The sequence below is a fragment of the Mustela nigripes genome, chromosome 17, assembly GCF_022355385.1.
Source record: "Mustela nigripes isolate SB6536 chromosome 17, MUSNIG.SB6536, whole genome shotgun sequence".
Classification (NCBI taxonomy): domain Eukaryota; kingdom Metazoa; phylum Chordata; class Mammalia; order Carnivora; family Mustelidae; genus Mustela; species Mustela nigripes.
The window spans coordinates 46,935,592-46,952,663 of NC_081573.1; the positions used below are offsets into that span (position 1 = coordinate 46,935,592).

The 17,072-nt window shown below is 49.3% G+C and overlaps 1 protein-coding gene across 1 annotated transcript in view; it reads left to right on the plus strand.

The window, feature by feature from the left end:
- The window catches only part of HYDIN (HYDIN axonemal central pair apparatus protein), a 326,854-nt gene that overhangs the window by 220,274 nt on the left and 89,508 nt on the right, over positions 1-17,072 (plus strand). Inside the window, exons 39-44 of the mRNA XM_059381282.1 lie at positions 309-479; positions 3,035-3,205; positions 7,652-7,866; positions 11,021-11,158; positions 13,264-13,447; positions 15,805-15,946. Of these exons, the coding sequence (XP_059237265.1) occupies positions 309-479; positions 3,035-3,205; positions 7,652-7,866; positions 11,021-11,158; positions 13,264-13,447; positions 15,805-15,946 (1,021 nt within the window). The remainder of the gene's footprint in view (positions 1-308; positions 480-3,034; positions 3,206-7,651; positions 7,867-11,020; positions 11,159-13,263; positions 13,448-15,804; positions 15,947-17,072) is intronic.

The following is a 17,072-nucleotide window of genomic DNA, read 5'->3' on the forward strand; positions in this document are numbered from 1 at the left end:
CGTATTTATTCAGCCATTTCCTGTCATGCTGCAAATTCAGCTCATGTCTAGTATCATTTTTTTTCAGCAGGGCACATTCCCCCAAAACAGAGTTAACAGTCAGAGAGTATATTTCAACTCTAGCGGTTGTGGACAAACTATTAGCCAAAAAAGTCACTGCCATGTGAGGGAGTGAGAATACTTGCAGCAGGTGATTTGTAAAACAAAAGCGTCGAAGAAAGGAAAAGTTGTTCCCCTTTCCACTGACCGTGTGAATCCCAGGCGTGTCCACATGCACTTACTTACACACGTGTATTTTTACTTTGCAGCTGACAAGTTACAGAGCATTGACAGCCACTCCACAGAAGTTGGAGAAGTGGAGAACAACCCAGTAAGCAAGGCGATCGCTCGCCACCTGGGCATTGATATCTCCTCAGAAAGCCGCATAGCCAAGAACAGGAAAGGCATCGCCATTATCATCCATGGGACACCCTTGTCCGGTACGCACGGCCCTGAAGGGTTGCCCCTGTGGGGTTTATGGTGAAGGTCGCATATGTAATTTCTGAGACAATAAAAGACTCTTCCATTTGAAATTTATATACCACAGGACTATCCCCAAACTACTCAATTGCCAACGTCAGAGATACAGGGTTAGAGAAAGAGCAGGGACCCCTTATGTTTAATTAATACGTCTCTGACTTGTTTGAGCTTATATTCTTTCAATAATTTAAAAACATTAAACTATAAAAGAAAAATCCAAGACCTGAAATCATTTAAAAAGAGAGGGGAAAATATGTACAAATCTTTTGAACTGGCCACATTCCTTCTATAAATTTATCTTGGGAAAATATTTAATGACGCGGACGAAGATGAACAGCGTGGCTGCGCGCTGTGGCATGGCTTGCCGTAATGAAAAACTGAAAGCAACTGAAGCATTCAGTGCAGAAGACTGGTTACTTAAGCCTCAGTACATCCGTAGAGTAAATTAATTTGCCACTAAAAGTAGTGCCGCATGCACCCTTGTTCATAGCAGTGTTATTCACAATGGCCAAAAGCTAGAAACAGCGCCACTGTCCATTGACAGGTGAATGGGAACACGAAATGTGGTCCAATAGGCTATTACTCAGCCTCAAAAAGGAGGGAAATCCTGACACCTGTTGCAACATGGATGAACACTTAGACATTATACCGAGTGAAACCATCACCCAAAGACAATTGCTGCATGATTCCACTTATATAAAGTACTTAAAGGAGTCAGACCCGTAGAAACAGGAAGGAGAGTGGTGGTTTCCAGGGACTGGGGAGAGGGAAGGAAGGGGGCTTATTGTGTGGTGGCTATAGGGTTTCCATGTGGGAAGAGGAAAAAGTGCTGGAGTTCGATTGTGGTGACGGTCACACCACAGTGTGAATGGTATAACTTACACCACGTGTAACTTACCCGTACACGTACCCATGGTCACGATGGTAAATTTTGTGTGTTCATCACCACAGTTTTTTCCAAGTGCCGTAGAAGTATGTTGAATGAATAGAAAGATATTCATAATACATCATTTTAAGTGAGAAAAAAATGTCATCCTTAGGATTTGCAATCTGTCTTAATTTCCTATTGCCGCTGTGATAAGCAGCCACACACTTAGTAGGTTGAAATAATATAAATTGATGTCCTTTCTGAAGATCAGAAATCTAAAATGTGTCAGGAAGGCTGCATTCCCGCTGGAGGCACATAGGAGAGAATCCATGTCCTTGTCTTTTGTAGCTTCTAGAAATGTCACCTGCATTCCTTGGCTCAGGGCCCCTTCCTCCATCTTGAAAACCAGCATCATAGGGGCGCCTGGGTGGCCCAGTCGGTTAAGCATCTGACTCTCGATTTCAGCTCAGCTCCTGATCTCAGGGTCATGAGATCATCCTCACACTGGGCTCAGCACTCAGCAGAGAGTCTGTTTGAGATTCTCTCCCTTTCCCTCCACCTTCCCTGCTCATGTTCGTCCTATCTCTCTCTCTCTCTCTCTCAAATAAATAAATAAATTTTGTGGGGGGTGGGGACCAGCATTGTAGTGTCTTCCAGTGTCTCTTCCTTTGCTTCACCATCATATCCCCTGTTCGGACCGGCTTTCCTGCTTGTCTCCTAGAAGGACCCTTGGGGTTACCCTGGGCCCACCCAGACAAGGGAGGATAATTTCCCGTATCAGCATCCTTAACTTAATTGCAACTGCAAAGCAGCTTTACCACCTAAGGTTAACATTTCCACAGGCTGTGGGCATTTGGATGTGGATATCTTTTGGAGGGGTCTTTATTCAGTCTACCACAGAGCAGGTTTCTTTTTCGTAAGAAATATAAATACATGAGTTGTACATGCATACTTAGTAGCCATAGGCTAACTGTCATATCTCTGGCTGAGCAAATTGTGGATTTTTTTTTCTTTTCTCCTGTTTATTTGTGTTTTCTGCTTTCTTTTTAATGAGAAGACATTTTGAAATGAGAAAAGATCCACACAAGTTACTCTTTAAACCAAAAAATCTTCCCATTAGAATCAAAGACAGTAGAACTACAAAAAAAAAAATTCTTTTAATATTTTATTTATTTATTTGAGAGAGAGACAGAAAGAGAGGGTACTCAAGAGTGGGAGGAGGGGCAGAGGGAGAAGCAGACTCCCCACTGAGCAGGGATCCCGATAGGGGACTTGATCCCAGTACCAGGAGATCATGACCTGAGCTGAAGGCAGATGTTTAACCAACTGAGCCACCAGGAACCCTTAGAGCTACAAAATTTTTAAAGATCATGAATGAATCACCTTTTAACTGAGGAGAAAATTCAGAGAGGCTGCGTGTTGCCATCACGCTGTGTACGGCTCACTGGTGGTAGAATGAGAACCAGAATCCATGTGGTTCTGGTCTTGCCTCTGTTTTCAGCTGCCACATCTGGCCATATTTGAGACTTAAAGGCAAAGCACTTGGAGAGATCACTTTATAGTGGTCTCCATTCTAGAAGCTTCTTCTGTCTAGAACACTGAGCTGCTGAGAGCCAGGAAATTCAATCTCCTGACACTTTTTTGCAGGAAAATCAGCCACTGCAGTCAACATGGCCAAATACTACAATGCAGCCTGCTTGAACATTGACTCTGTCATGCTGGAAGCCATCTCCGACGGTAGCAACATCCCGGGGATCCGGGCCCGGGAGCTCTGCATTAGGGCTGCCATAGAGCAGTCCATGAAGGAAGAAGAGTCTGGTAAGAGCCATTTCCCCTGACTTGCTGGGCTCAAGTGCCCAGCACCCCTGCTGCTAATTCCCATCATCCTTGTGTCCCACACTGAACTTCTCCCCCCACGCCTGGCTGAAGGCTGACTTAAAGCATGCTGCCAGCTTAGAGGCCGAGGAGGGATTCTCTCCACCAAGTGTCTGCATCTCTCCATGCTGCCAGGGACAGGTACACACTTGGCACTTCCGGGGACAGGACAATGCATAGGATGCAGCTTCCACCTTTGAGGGTGGCCCATGGAAGGCAAGCAGACAGGGGTTTGTTCAGAGTAGAGGGAAAGAACATGACAGGAGGGCAACTTTGGGATGGCTGGGTTCCAACAAGCGTGATCTCGGGAAGTTTTAGTGGAAATGAGCTTTGAAGGAGCAGGTGAATGTTGACAGGCAAAGATGAAGACAAGGACATTCCAGCCCAAGAAAGCAAGAAGCTGACAGTCAGTCAGAGGTGGGGAAGTGGGCGGAGGCCCATCATAGTTGACCTTGATGCCTGGATTATGAATTTGGGTTTTATTTTGAAGGAACAGAGGGGTCAGGTGGTTTTCACCCTCGGGGAGAAGCGGCCAGAGAGTCACTGTGGAAAAGCAGCAGCCCTTGTAACGTCTTATAAAGGGAGCAGTGGACATGCTGAGGATGAACAGGCGTGGGCCAGCCGCCCCAAGGAGGGCTCTCGACATTCCAGGCAGTCAACGTCAGGAAACCAGGAGAAGAGCGATGTTGTTTACCAAACTAGGAAACATGGGAGGAGAAGAAAGCTTACTGGCAAGGAAAATCAATTGAGTTTTGGACCTCACTGTAATAAGGCCCGGTGTGGCCTACATACCAGAGGTTGGGAATCCCGGTTCTATCGGGTTGTCTAAGAACCTAGAAGGCAGGACAATGTGAAAATATACTGAAGTAGAGTGACTGCTCCAAGCGGAACCACTTTTATATAAATATTCATAACAGCATAACGTCAGTTCTTTCTTTCTTTCTTTCTTTTTTAAGATTTTATTTATTTATTTGACAGAGATCACAAGTAGGCAGAGAGGCAGGCAGAGAGAGGAAGGGAAGCAGGCTCCCTGCTGAGCAGAGAGCCTGATGCGGGGTTTGATCCCAGGACCCCGGGATCATGATTTGAGCTGAAGGCAGAGGCTTTAACACACTGAGCCACCCAGGCACCCCATTTTCTTTCTTTCTTTCTTTCTTTTTTTTTTTGAGAGAGAAAGAGAGCAGGGGGAAGGGCAGAGGGGGAGGGAGAGAGAATCACAGGCAGGTTCCACACCCAGCATGGAGTCTAATGCAGGGCTCGATCCCACGACCCCAAGATCATGACCTGAGCTGAAACTGAAAGTCGGACACTTAACCAACTGAGCCACCCAGATGCCCACAAACCAGCATCTGTAATAGTGTACCGTGTCTACTAACCTGTTGATAAAAGTGGCTGGGGCTTTCAGGCGTGTCCTCTCCTCTTAGTACCTCTGCATGGGATGCTTAGAGAAATAGAGGAGTGTTTGCCGGGAAGATAACAGAAATAGCTTTTTAGTAATGTAAGGGAGGAAAAATAATTTTCTCTCTGTCCTTCTGAGTACTTGGCTCTATAATAAAAAATTCATAAGAAAAAAGCAAGTTTGGTGGCGCCTGGGTGGCTCAGTAGGTTAAAGCCTCTGCCTTCGGCTCAGGTCATGATCCCAGGGTCCTGGGATCGAGCCCCGCATCGGGCTCCCTGCTCAGCAGGGAGCCTGCTTTCTCCTCTCTCTCTGCCTGCCTCTCTGCCTACTTGTGATCTCTGTCTGTCAAATAAATAAATAAAATCTTTAAAAAAAAAAAAAAGAAAGAAAAAAGCCAGTTTATTAACATGTTTATCTTATGTGTACGCGGGAGATGCTCAGGAAGAAATGACCTGGCTTACAATTTTGAATTAAATACTGTCTTCACGGGGAAAGAAGAGGAGGGAGGTAGTCCTTGTGGGGGAGAGCAAATGAGTTTTAGGGAAGATGAGTAGACCCACAGAAGAACCGATGAGGGTAGATAGCGTGGTACATCCCTGGTGGATGTAACTGCCAGCGTGTGGCTTTGGGACAATGGAGTTCCCTTTGGACGCCTCTCTTTAGGCAGATAAGGGAAGTTAAGAGAAGTCTTCTTCCTGTGTTTGCCCACAGCTCAAGTGCCCACAGCTCAAAAGATAACAGCATATTCTGAGATGACATATCCAGAACTCTGCTCATCGTATTTTGGGGGTGGCCTAGTCTACCTTCAGTGGGAACTCCAAGCTGAATCACAATTCTGGTTCTCTTAGATTTTTGCTTCCTTTTCTCTCAACTAAACTACACTTCACAGAGGTCTTTGGAGCTGTGTTGGTGTCCCATGACACACTGGGGATTCTAGTTTCCAATCTGAGAGGGTAATATCAAGCTAAAGACATAACTGGGGGAGTCTTCCTCAACAAAATGAGAGGTTCAACTGCTGGAAGAGAGGAAACCAACTCAGAAAGTTCCAGAAAGGAGCACCTGGGTGACTCAGTGGGTTAAAGCCTCTGCCTTCAGCTCAAGTCATGATCCCGGGGTCCTGGGATCAAGCCCCACAACGGGCTCTCTGCTCAGCAGGGAGCCTGCTTCCTTCTCTCTCTCTCTGCCTGCCTCTCTGCCTCCTTGTGATCTCTGTCTGTCAAATTTAAAAAAAAAAAAAAAAAGGAAAAGAAAAGAAAGCTCCAGAAAGAGGAGAGGGATGGAAAGAGACATTGGGGAATACTTACATTTTAGGAGGAGTGGGTGAAGGAGAAGCCAGGAAGTCCAAGAAGGCAGAGTGAGGAGGCTCAGAGGGCTGGGCAGTCAGGAGAGCAGGGCACAGGGAAGTCAGGGAGGCTGGCTTCAGAGCCCCGATGGTCTGGGGGACCATTGCTGACTCATTTGTCTCTTAGGCCCTATCACCGGTTCATATACCACTTCCACGACTTCCTTATTCTACTGTCTGCCGACCCCGCCAGAATGTCGGCTGGACGCAGAGATGCGTGAGAGTTCTCGTCGCTGCGGTATCCCCAGCCCCTAGCATGGTGCCTGGCACAGAGCAGACACAGAGTAAAGACTTCCCAAAATGTATCGAATCAGCGAGGGAATGTAGTCAGAGACTACATGAGCCCTGAGAGAGGGCCACTGTGGCTCACAGTTCAGAGGTCACCGGGCGCTTTGGAGAAAGCCCTTTCAAGGGAGGGATTAAACCCAGACCTCTACTCGCTGCTCGCTGTGGACGATCCTGCCTATCCCACACCGCAGCCACTGGCCACTTGACATGTGACCAGTCCAGACTGAAGTGTGCTGCCAGGGTGGTTGTTGGAAGAGGTGGTATGAGTTCAAGGCTCTTCTATACAATAGCAGAGTAACCATTTTATGTGTTGTTCACATGTTGAAACAATCACATTTTGGATATAGAGGGTTAAAGAAAACACACCATGAAAAGCCATGTGGACTTTTTTAATGCAGCTACTAGAAGAGTTTAAATTACATACATATTATGTGTCCGTTGACAGATGTGGTCCACACTACTGTTTTCGAAGTCGGGCTATGAGGGAAAGAGAGGGGGTTGTCATGATGATGTCTGGAAAGAAATGAAAGACTGGCTTTTTAAGATAGGGCAGAATGACGGCAAGGACCAGGAAAGCTGAGAGCCATAGAACAGCCCAGAAAAGACTGCACAGCCATGGCGGGGGGGGGGGGGGGGGGTACTCTGGAGCAGGTGAGTGGGTACGGGCAGCGGGAGGCCAGCACAGTCGTTATCGAGGCAGAGCCGGAGGGGGCGGTGACGGGGCTGGATGAGCGCAGGACTGGCCTGCAGATCTCTGGTGCAGTTGCTCTACTGGTGGCTGCAGGCTCTTTGCCCCTCTGCCCCCACCCCCACCCCCACCCCCACCCCACCACCTCCAGGGGCAGTATGCAGTCCTTGTACCTATAATCACCTGCTGGGGGAGAGACAGAGGGGACACATGAAAAGATAGAGCGGGGTAAGCCCAGTGACAGCTCCCAAGGGTGTTCTAAGGACCTATTTGCTGAAATATGGTCACGGAGGAGTAATGAACCTTACCCAGTCTGCCCGTGCACTGGAGAACCGTGGCAGCTGCCTGGGCACACAGTCGCATCACCCCACCTTAGTGCTGGGGTCCTAGCGCACCAGCTGTTTCAGAAGTACTTGCCCTCGGGACTGGAAGAGAAGGTGGGGCGACTAACACAGGATCCAGCAGGGACAATGGGCGATGGAGAAACCCGCATTCTAGCCTCAGGGCCTGCAGCCTCTTTTCCCAGCCCTTCCCAGACGGCTGCAGGCAGAGATGGCTTTGTGGTCCTCAAGAGAGTCACACCCATCATACTGGGTGTGGTGCCATCCTCACCATCATTTCCTTGCTCTCCTCGGGTGATTTTTAATAAAAATCTACTCTCTCTCTCTGTAGCCCAGGAGGCTGCTTCGGGCCAAACCGCTGTGGGACAACTACGTCTAAGCAGTGAGACGCTGGGCAAGCTGACCTCAGATTCCACGCTGGTCACCCCCGAAGTTAAACCTACGAAGCCGCTGCGCGGAAGCATGGTGATCACCAAAAGCAAGACGGAGAGCCACGGCTCCGGGTCTCAGAAGCAGCATCACCAGCACGCGCCTGAGACGCCACAGGTACAGATCAGGGCTCCCCCGGCAGAGGGTTGGGGTCCTTCCCCCTGCCCTTCCTCCTCAGCGTCCTGCAGCCTTGGCAGCACGGCATCGTGGCTGGGGGTGCCCTCTCCAGGCTCATGGTGCAGGCGCTGGCAGGCATGCTCCTCTGGCAGGGGTTCAGCAAGAACTTTCATGTGAGGCACTGGCTTGAGTGCTCGCAAAGCGGAGATAAACGAACAAAATCCCTGTGCTCGCGCTGCACCAAGTGTCCGATGAGGGAGATGACCACACATACACGTATCTGCAATAGAATGAGATTGGTGACAAAAGATGTTTGTGAAAAAGAATTGGGGTGAACCACATGAAATGGCCAACAACAGCAGTTTCCTACGGCTCAGCCTAATCCTACAGGAACGCTGAGGATGAAACCATTCGTTTCAACTGCAGGGGCTGGGGAGGCTGCACGGGAGTCTGTGAGAGTGTATCAAAGGCACCAGAAAATCCCAATTGTGACCCCAACCCCCCCCCTTTTTTAAAGATCTTATTTATTTATTTGACAGGCAGAGAGGCAGGCAGAGAGAGAGGAGGAAGCAGGCTCCCCGCTGAGCAGAGAGCCCAACGTGGGGCTTGATCCCAGGACCCTGAGATCATGACCTGAGCAGAAGGCAGAAGCTTAACCCACTGAGCCACTCAGGCGCCCCTACCCTTTCAATAAATAGGGAACTTAGAACCTATTCAAGATCACCCCATCCCCCATGTGGCTGCCACAGTGTGACAGGACTCAGGGTTTGGACAACAGTCGCCTTATTGGAGTGCCTCACCCAGAATTGGCTGTTTGGTTTTCCAAAGCTCTCCTAAAGCATGAACTCTCCAATGACTGGAGTTTAGTCATGTTGCAAGTAGGAAGAAATGTGTACTAGATCATATAATGAAGATATGACCTGTAATATAAGGTCATTTATTTATAAATCACCATGTTATAGGAGAGCACCTGTTGGAAATCCTGGTCTTTTGAATGACATTTAATCTGACATTCACACTTCTCCGTTCCACAACCTCCTCAGGTACTCACTGCCATGGTCATGTTCTAGAACGGGTTCATCATTACCCATAAACTCCAGGACCTCTGCCTTACACTTCCTACTTCCTGACCACCATCTTCTAACTTTCCAGATGACTTACTCCAGGAAGTAATTGGTCCCATGCAAACCTTCAGTCCAGATCTTCACTGCCTGCCCCCTCTTCGGTTGTTTTCTTGCCCTGTTTGGGATCCGTGACTGTCCCTGTAGGCTCTCCCTCGCCCCTTCCTCTTCTGCATACTCTCCAAGCAAAAGTTCAGCCCTGGTAAACCCAGTTCTCCACCTCCTGAGGCAGGGTGGCTGAACACAGCCAGAGACAGACCTCTGAATTCCGGCAGTCATGCCCTCTCTCCTGCTTGCGTTGTGCCCTACCTAGTGACTCCTCCCCATCAGCATCGATGCATGTTATATGCCTCCTGTCTTTAAAAATACTGTCCTGAGGCCCCAGACCACCCTCCCGCTATTACCTCCTCCAGTCAACTCCTCTTCACAGCTCTTCCTCCAAAGACTCGTCACAGGCCTTCCTCTTCAGCCTCACCACATTCTTTCTTTGACCTATTCCAGGGAGGCCCTTGTCCTTACCACCGCTCCTCTCAAGGACCACTTCTCTCAAGGTCACTGCCATTCATCTTACCAGATCCCACGGCCAGTGTTCTCTCCTCATCCCCTGTGACCTCACAGCAGCTGATAACTCCTCCTCCTGGAAGCACTTCCTGGCCATCAGAACACCACACTCTTCTACTTTCCTTCTGCCCCATTAAGGACTCCCTCCTCTCCTCCAGGTTCTCCACCTCCTCCAGCTTCTCCACCTCCTCCAGCTTCTCCACCTCCTCCAGATCCTTAGGATTTGGGGCTAGACTAGAACTGAGTCATCTCCATTTGTTAACTACCTTTTCTCCATAGGTGATCTTATCCAACTCATGGCCTAAGTACTTAAATATTTTCAGTATGCATATGACCCTCAAATTTCTATTTCCAATCCTAATTTCTTCCCCAGCTCAGGTGCATACATCCAAACTCACACTGGATGACTTAGAGACCCCTCAAAATTTACATGTTTGAGAAGTGATCCTGGCCCATTCCCAAAATAGAACAAGTCAAAAAAAAAGCTCTTCCCTCAGTTTTTCCTTTCTTAATAATTGACTTTACCATTTTCCAACTTGACCAAGCCAACACTCAAGGAGTCATTCATGGGGCCCCTCTTTCTTTCACATTCCCTTCCAAGTCCTCGGGGAATGGGATGTGAGGAAAGCGCCGAGCGCGTCCCCCCACCTCCACCATGACCATCCTCATACCTGCCACCATCATCTCCCGCTTGGAGCGTGGAAACAGCTAACTAACTAACTAACTAACTAACTAACTAGCCTTCCTGTTTCCACTCTTGTCACCCAAGCAGCAGGCACAGTGGTCTTTCAAAAATAAAACTCAGATCACACGTCTGCCTGAACCATGTCAGCAACTTCCCATAATACTTGGAATGAACTCCGAATTCCTCCCTGGGGTCTACAAGCCCTGCATGTTCACACCTGACTGTGTCTTCAACTTTAATGAAGCCCGGCCCTTTTCCCCATCGCTCACTTAGTCTAGTTACACAAGGCTCCCGTGTGCTCCCCAGATCCCAGCAGGCACACTCGGGTTCTTGTCCAACTCTGTCACACTCCTCTGTCCCTTTACCTCATGCCGTTCACCCTGGCACTTGCCCCTCCTTGAGACTGTTGTTGATTTGTATATTCACGTTGTCCTTTTCTGTCTGCCCCACATGGACAGCAACATTGCCAGCCTTCTTTGTTGTATCCCTAGCGCTAGAGGGGTCCGTCGTGCGCAGTGGGTGCTCAATTACTATTTCTTGAATGAACAAATTCAGGGTGTTCAGTACATACACAAAGCAGCTTCCATAGTGTCCTGCCTGAAGCTCGCAGCAGTTCTTTAAGAGAGACAGGAATTTTCCATTCTACGATGCAATCCCCATATTACGGATGAGGAAATGGGGCCCAGAGAGATCTCATCATTTCCATGAGGTCACATGGCTTGTACGTGTGAGAGCTGCTGGGACACCAAGCTGGATTCTAACTCCTGATCCTTCGCCCGCTCCACAGGTTTCCTCCAGCCCCCTCCCAACGGGGCCCGCGCAGCGCCGGCTCAGCGTCAGCCCCAGTATCGGAGGTGAGACGGGGCTTGTGAGCTGTGTGCTCCCCGAGGACCTGCTCACCCAGATCCTGGCTGAGCGCATCCAGGTGGGTCCGTGCCCCCAGCCCCACCCCTGCACAGAGCTACGGGGCTCCCACACCATCCCTGTGCTGGGAGCTGAGGTTCTGATCCATAGCGCACCCACGGCTGCTCAGAATCTAGGAAGGTTGGGTTTCTTCTGTACCTTCTGTACAGGAAGGTTGGGTTTCTTCGTCCCCAACAGCCATTTGCTTGTCCCTTTGACATCCCTGGTCAGCCCCGGGCCCTGGTGCAGCCTGAAGCCACACGCCTTAAAGTTCTAGTGATCAGGTTACATATTTTTTTAAAAAATCAGTCATGATACAGGCCTCTGGTAGCGTAGTAAAAATCATCTCATGGAGTCACGGAAAGTTAGAACTTCATTAATTTCTATAAAAAATCATCTTCAATATGTTATTAAGTGAGAAAAGCAGATTATGAAATAATGCATAAAGCACAAGTACATTTCTATAAAAGTATTTCTAAATGTGTATCATACAGACCTAGTAAAAACTCCCAAGGCACATGTAAATGATTATCTTTGTTCAACAGGATAGTGGATTTTTAGTTCTCTCCTTACATTTCTGAATTACTTCACAATGGCAGATTGCTTTTAAAGTCAAGAAACGCATTAACTGTTTCCATTGTTTTTTTTCAGAATGTGTTGTACAGTTAAAAGAAAACAAGATCGGCAGGAATGGGGAGGGTACCACTTAAGCCTGTTTGCTGCTTATGGTTTCCAGAGAGCTAAATTGTTCACCAGGCCCTGGAGTTGTCCGTTTGCCCAGGTTTTTTCAAACTGGGCCACAATAGTAGTTGCACATTTAAATAGAATGAAACAGGGCCTGAGCTTCCCAAGAGGAGTGTTAATAGAGGAAATGACTCGTGTTCAGGTTTAATGGCGACTGCACTCAAGGTGCTGTCCCCTTCAGTGGATGTGAGCCAGGCGGGCCAGTATATGTGCAGGTGTGCCACGGGCCCGGGTTAAATCTCGTGGGGCAGCCAAAGTGGCCCCACAGAACTGACCTACTTAAAACACCCATCCTGGATGAAACATGAAATTTTGCCTGCTTCTTTCATTGACAGTCTTGCTACAAACAAAACAAAACAAAACAAAAAAACAGCAGTTGCAATAAATGGTGTCTTTAGTGATGTAGTTGATTTACATTCTGACACAAGATTCTTGCCTCATCAAAAACCAGTAGTGATGGGACACCCGGGTGGCTCAGTAGGTGAAGTGTCTGCCTTCGGCTTAGGTCATAATCGCAGGATCCTGGGATCGAGCCCTGCATTGGGTTCCTTGCTTAGCGGGGGCCCTGCTTCTCCCTCTGCCTCTTCCCCTCCCATACATACTCACTCACTTGCTCTTACTCTCTCTCAAATAAATGAAATCTTTTTTTTTTTTTTAAGATTTTATTTATTTGACAGAGATTATAAGTAGGCAAGAGGAAGCAGGCTCTCCGCGGAGCACAGAGCCCGATGTGGGGCTCGATCCTAGGACCCTGGGATCATGACCTGAGCCGAAAGCAGAGGCTTTAACACACTGAGCCACCGAGGCACCCCAAATGAAATCATTTTTTTTAAAAAAAACAAAAAACCCAGCTGTGATCAGCCTCTGCCCAGGGGTGCTCATGTGTAACACATCAGTGCAGCAGAGGGCGCTCTTCCGTGATTCATGGGATGGAGCTCCTTCCCGGCCTCCAGCGTTACTAACCCTGGGAAAGCTACCAACGGCACACCTGCTCCTGCGGCCCTTGCTGTCTGTTTTTCGGTGCGTGGGAATATCTTGCCTTTCCACCTTCCATCCTGCACCCCCTGCACCTTCCCAGACCCTCACTTTCACATTCCGCTTGCTTCCCCCATTTCCATAGCGACAGAATCAACCTTTCACTCTGCAAATACAGATAATGAAGATCCTTCGTGACTGGTAAACTCTTTGGGTGTTTCTCTTGTATTTTCTAACAACGTAGCAGGTGGAAGGGTGGCTCCTCGGTGTTTTCCTCAGGGGCACGGTAGGCCTGCTGACCTGGTTGCAGCCCCAGGGAAAGCGCCCACAGAGGAACGAGCAGCCCTTCTCTGTAGGGAGCTAGGTAACTGCGGCCCTGCTAACCATCTCTACTCTCTGCGCTTTCAGCTGAGTGACTGCTTCCGGGCAGTGGTGTTTGACAGCCTCGAGACCCTCTTCGCTCGGAACATGGCCGTGGCTCTCCTCTGCCTTCTGAAGGCCATCGGCTGCCGGGACCACATCTACGTTATCAACATGGCCCAGGATTACACAGCCATGAAGGCCCAGGAGAAAGCCAAAAAGGAGCAAGAAGGTAAAGCCCCATGCCCTCCTCGGCTGTCCCTCTGGCAGAGCCAGGGGCCGTGTGAAATGCTTCCCCACCAGGCTGAGCCACCAGGACTATTCCATTCACCATGTCTCCCCTCCGTCCCGTAAGGCACCTGGCAGACCCAGGTGACCTGTTGAGAGACGACAGGCTGAGAGATGAACCCAGCCGGCTCCTCTCGTAATAGTCACATTCCCCTTTCCCCCGATATTACAGTGTGTCCCTTTATCTCCTCTATAATCACAGCCAGCCCAAGGGGACCCCATCACTGTACGGTCCCAACCTGACTCAGGTGACTCATTAGCTGCTTGCTTTTGCTTACGACAGCTGTGCACTTCTTGCCAAGCTGGAGGTGCTGAGAAACCTCATGAGCCCGTTGCTACATCTTAGCAGGCTCTGTCCAGCCGTCGCAGCAAACACTCTGTACATCTGAAACGCCTAGGCATGGCACCTGGGGTTATTTGATCCTCTCAGTGGCTCTCTGAAGATCATTGTCCCCCCCTTTACAGATGAGGAAAATGACTCTTGGTTTTGGCTCAGGTCATGATCTCAGGGCCATGGGAGTGAGCCCCGCGTCGGGCTCCGCACTCAGTGGGAGTCTACTTAAGATTCTCTCTCTTCCTCTCCCTCTGCTCTCTCTCCCCACTCATGCTTGCTCTCTCTCCCTCTCTCAAATAAATAAATAATTCTTTTTTTTTTTAAATCACACAGCAAATTAGTAAGGTCTGTGTAATTCTGAAACCTTTGCATTTTCTGTCTCTACAACAGTGGCTTGAAAATTTTTTCAGTGACTGAAAAATAGATATACACACATACAAAGTAAGGTCAGCTTGAGTTCCTGCTGTAGTCAGAAGCAGTCGTAACCAATTTTGGTCCCCAGGGGAGGAAGCCACGCGGTCCCTGGGAGGCAGAGTTCTGCTCTGGCCTCAGCACTGGTCACATCACAGCCCTTCCTTACTTGGCCTTACCTCTGCCTTCTGGGAAAATCTACACAAATCGTAATGCTTTTCCATTAAGGGAAATAATTGCAAATACGAGGTCTCTTAGCTCTTAAACAGAGTTCAAAGACTTCTTCCTTACATTCTCAACCAGAGAAAAATTAGGAAGAATGACCAGGCATCCCCAGCAGTGCTCCAACCTCCAGCTTCCTGGTTTTTCAGAAAGCTCATTTCCAACGTAAAAGAAAATATCTCTTTCATTTTCTCAATTACCTGCGGACTGAAGTTTTTCGCAGTTGCATTATGGGCTCCTCTCTCTTTGAAGATTCCTCTGCCTTTGAAGAAGTCCTGAGACAGCATCCAGTAACAATAGTATTATATTAGAATCTAATTTTTACTGAACGTTTATGAATCTGCCAGGCACTAGCCTAAACGCTTTACAGGATTACTTATTTGATCTCCACCACAGCCCGGGAAAGAGAAATCATTATTCTTATCTGTTTCTGTCCCTTGGTGAGTGTCAGAGAAAGATCTCCAGACACATCTCTCTGAGCCCAGAGCTCAAACCCGGAAGAACAGAAGGTAGGAAGTTGTGCTGGTGAAGCATGAAAAAGAGGCCGAGAGCCTTGGTGCTGGGAGAAAGCCTCGCTTTTGGACCTGGAGTCTGAAGGGTGTGGAAGATGGTGCCCCTTTGTCTGCAAATGGCTCTGTCACCCTGAGGACTCTGGTGGCATATGTTTGTCATGGATAAAGTCAGCAGGTGGCCTGTTCCTTCCCTATCACTGCAGTGGCAACTTACCACAAACCTGGTGACTTCCAACAACTCAGGCTTACTGTCTTGCAGTTCTGGAAGTCAGGAGTCCTAAAAGCGGGGTATCAGCAGGACTCCGTTTCTTTGAAGGCTCTAGGGAGAGAATCCTTTCCCTTGCCTTTTCGAGCTTCCAGAGGCCACCAGCCTTCCTCAGCTCACGGCCCCTACTCTGCTTCTGACCTCTGCTTCCATCATCTCGTTCTCTGACTCTGACCCTCCTGTCTCCCTCTTACAAGGACCTTTGTGGCTATACTGGGCCCACCCAGACAATCTAGGACAGTCTCCCCAGTTCAGGGTCCTTAGCATAACCACACCTGCAAAATCCTCTCTTCCATGCCAGGTCCCAGGACCCAGTCACCCTTCTGGGGACTGGGGCATCTCTGGAACTGCTATTCCAGATGGGTACCAGGTTTGGAGCCGTGTGAGTGAAGCAAGGCCCACCAGAGATCAGGCACGCCGCCCCGGCGCCAGCCCCCTTCCCCTGGCACGGACCACTCTGTAGTCGGTGTAGGCAGGGAGTAAAGCCACCGGGGCACCCCGCAGCCAAGGCTGGGGACTTCCCTCCCCTCCCCTTCCTGTCTTTGTTCCCTCCACAGAGCACAAACGCAGGGAGGCACTTGAGAAAGAGAAGGAGCGTCTCCAAAATATTGATGAGGATGAATATGACGCCATGACAGAGGAGGAGAAGACCGTGTTCAATCGAGAGGTTCAGCAGGCCCTCCGCGAGAGGAAGAAGAGGTCAGAATCAGGGGCCAGGCAGGGCGGAAGTGGTTCTCCTGGGAGTAACCCACAGCCCGTCCTGAAGGCTGGGGTCACCTTCCAGGGGAGCAGCCATGACCAAGGGAGACCCCAGAGGATGACCTGCTAAGAGCAGGAAAACACGTTGCCCTTCGAGGGTGTTGGTTGCGGCAGCCTTCCTGGGTTTCTCTCATTCTCTCCTTCCTTCTGTCTGGAGGGCGTCTGACTAGGGGGAGGTTATATGACAGAATGGGGGGTACTTCTGGCCCCTGGGCTGTCCTGGGGCTCTCCCTAGTTTCCCCTGACACTTGTCCCCTAGGTCCAGCTCATCAATCAGCCTCTGTGCTCAGTTGTCCGCAGCTGGTGACTGAGAGGCCACTCTCTTGACATGAGCTGAATGCTTGCCCCCAGAACTCGGCCATTTCTCCTTCCCCAACCACCATCATGGCCTTTGGTGGTGTTATCTGTCCCCTGAGTTCTGGCTGCCTCTCCCACTTGATCCTCAGCCTGGGCTTTGCCAGAGACCCTGGGCAGACTCTCAGCCACTCTCTGTGCCCATCGCTGGGGACCACACAGGAATGACTGGATCCGCTCCACACCACCTGGGGCCCAGGAGACTCAGGCTATCTCAGCTACAGGTTAGGCGGAGGATAAATGTCTTATCTGCCTTCAGACCTTCAAACATGCCAGGGAAAGAGGGCGGATTTCTTATCTTCCGTAGAATTCCAAACATTGGAAGGGACAGACCCAAGATACTTGCCCTTCCATTTAACCTCCTTCTCTCCTCTTCCTCTACTTCCAGATTACTCCCACTGACCCCCAGAGAGCTCTTATGTGCTCTCCGCCCCCACAGTGTGCTCTCATTTCTTCATCTGGATGGTCCCTTGTAAAAATGCCTGGTTCTCCAGGGGTATAAAAAGCCTGGCTTTGGGATTCCAAAGGAAGGTCTTTTCTTTCTCGTCCAGGTCGTTGCTTTCAGGAATTCACTTCAAGGTGCACTTAGAGAGAGAGAGAGGAGGAATGCAGCTTTCAGATCCAGCGCCATGGCCCTAAGCTAGCCATTAGGGACTGCTATTGAAAATACGATCTCTTGTTGTCTGAACATCAGACATGACCGTGTCGGAAG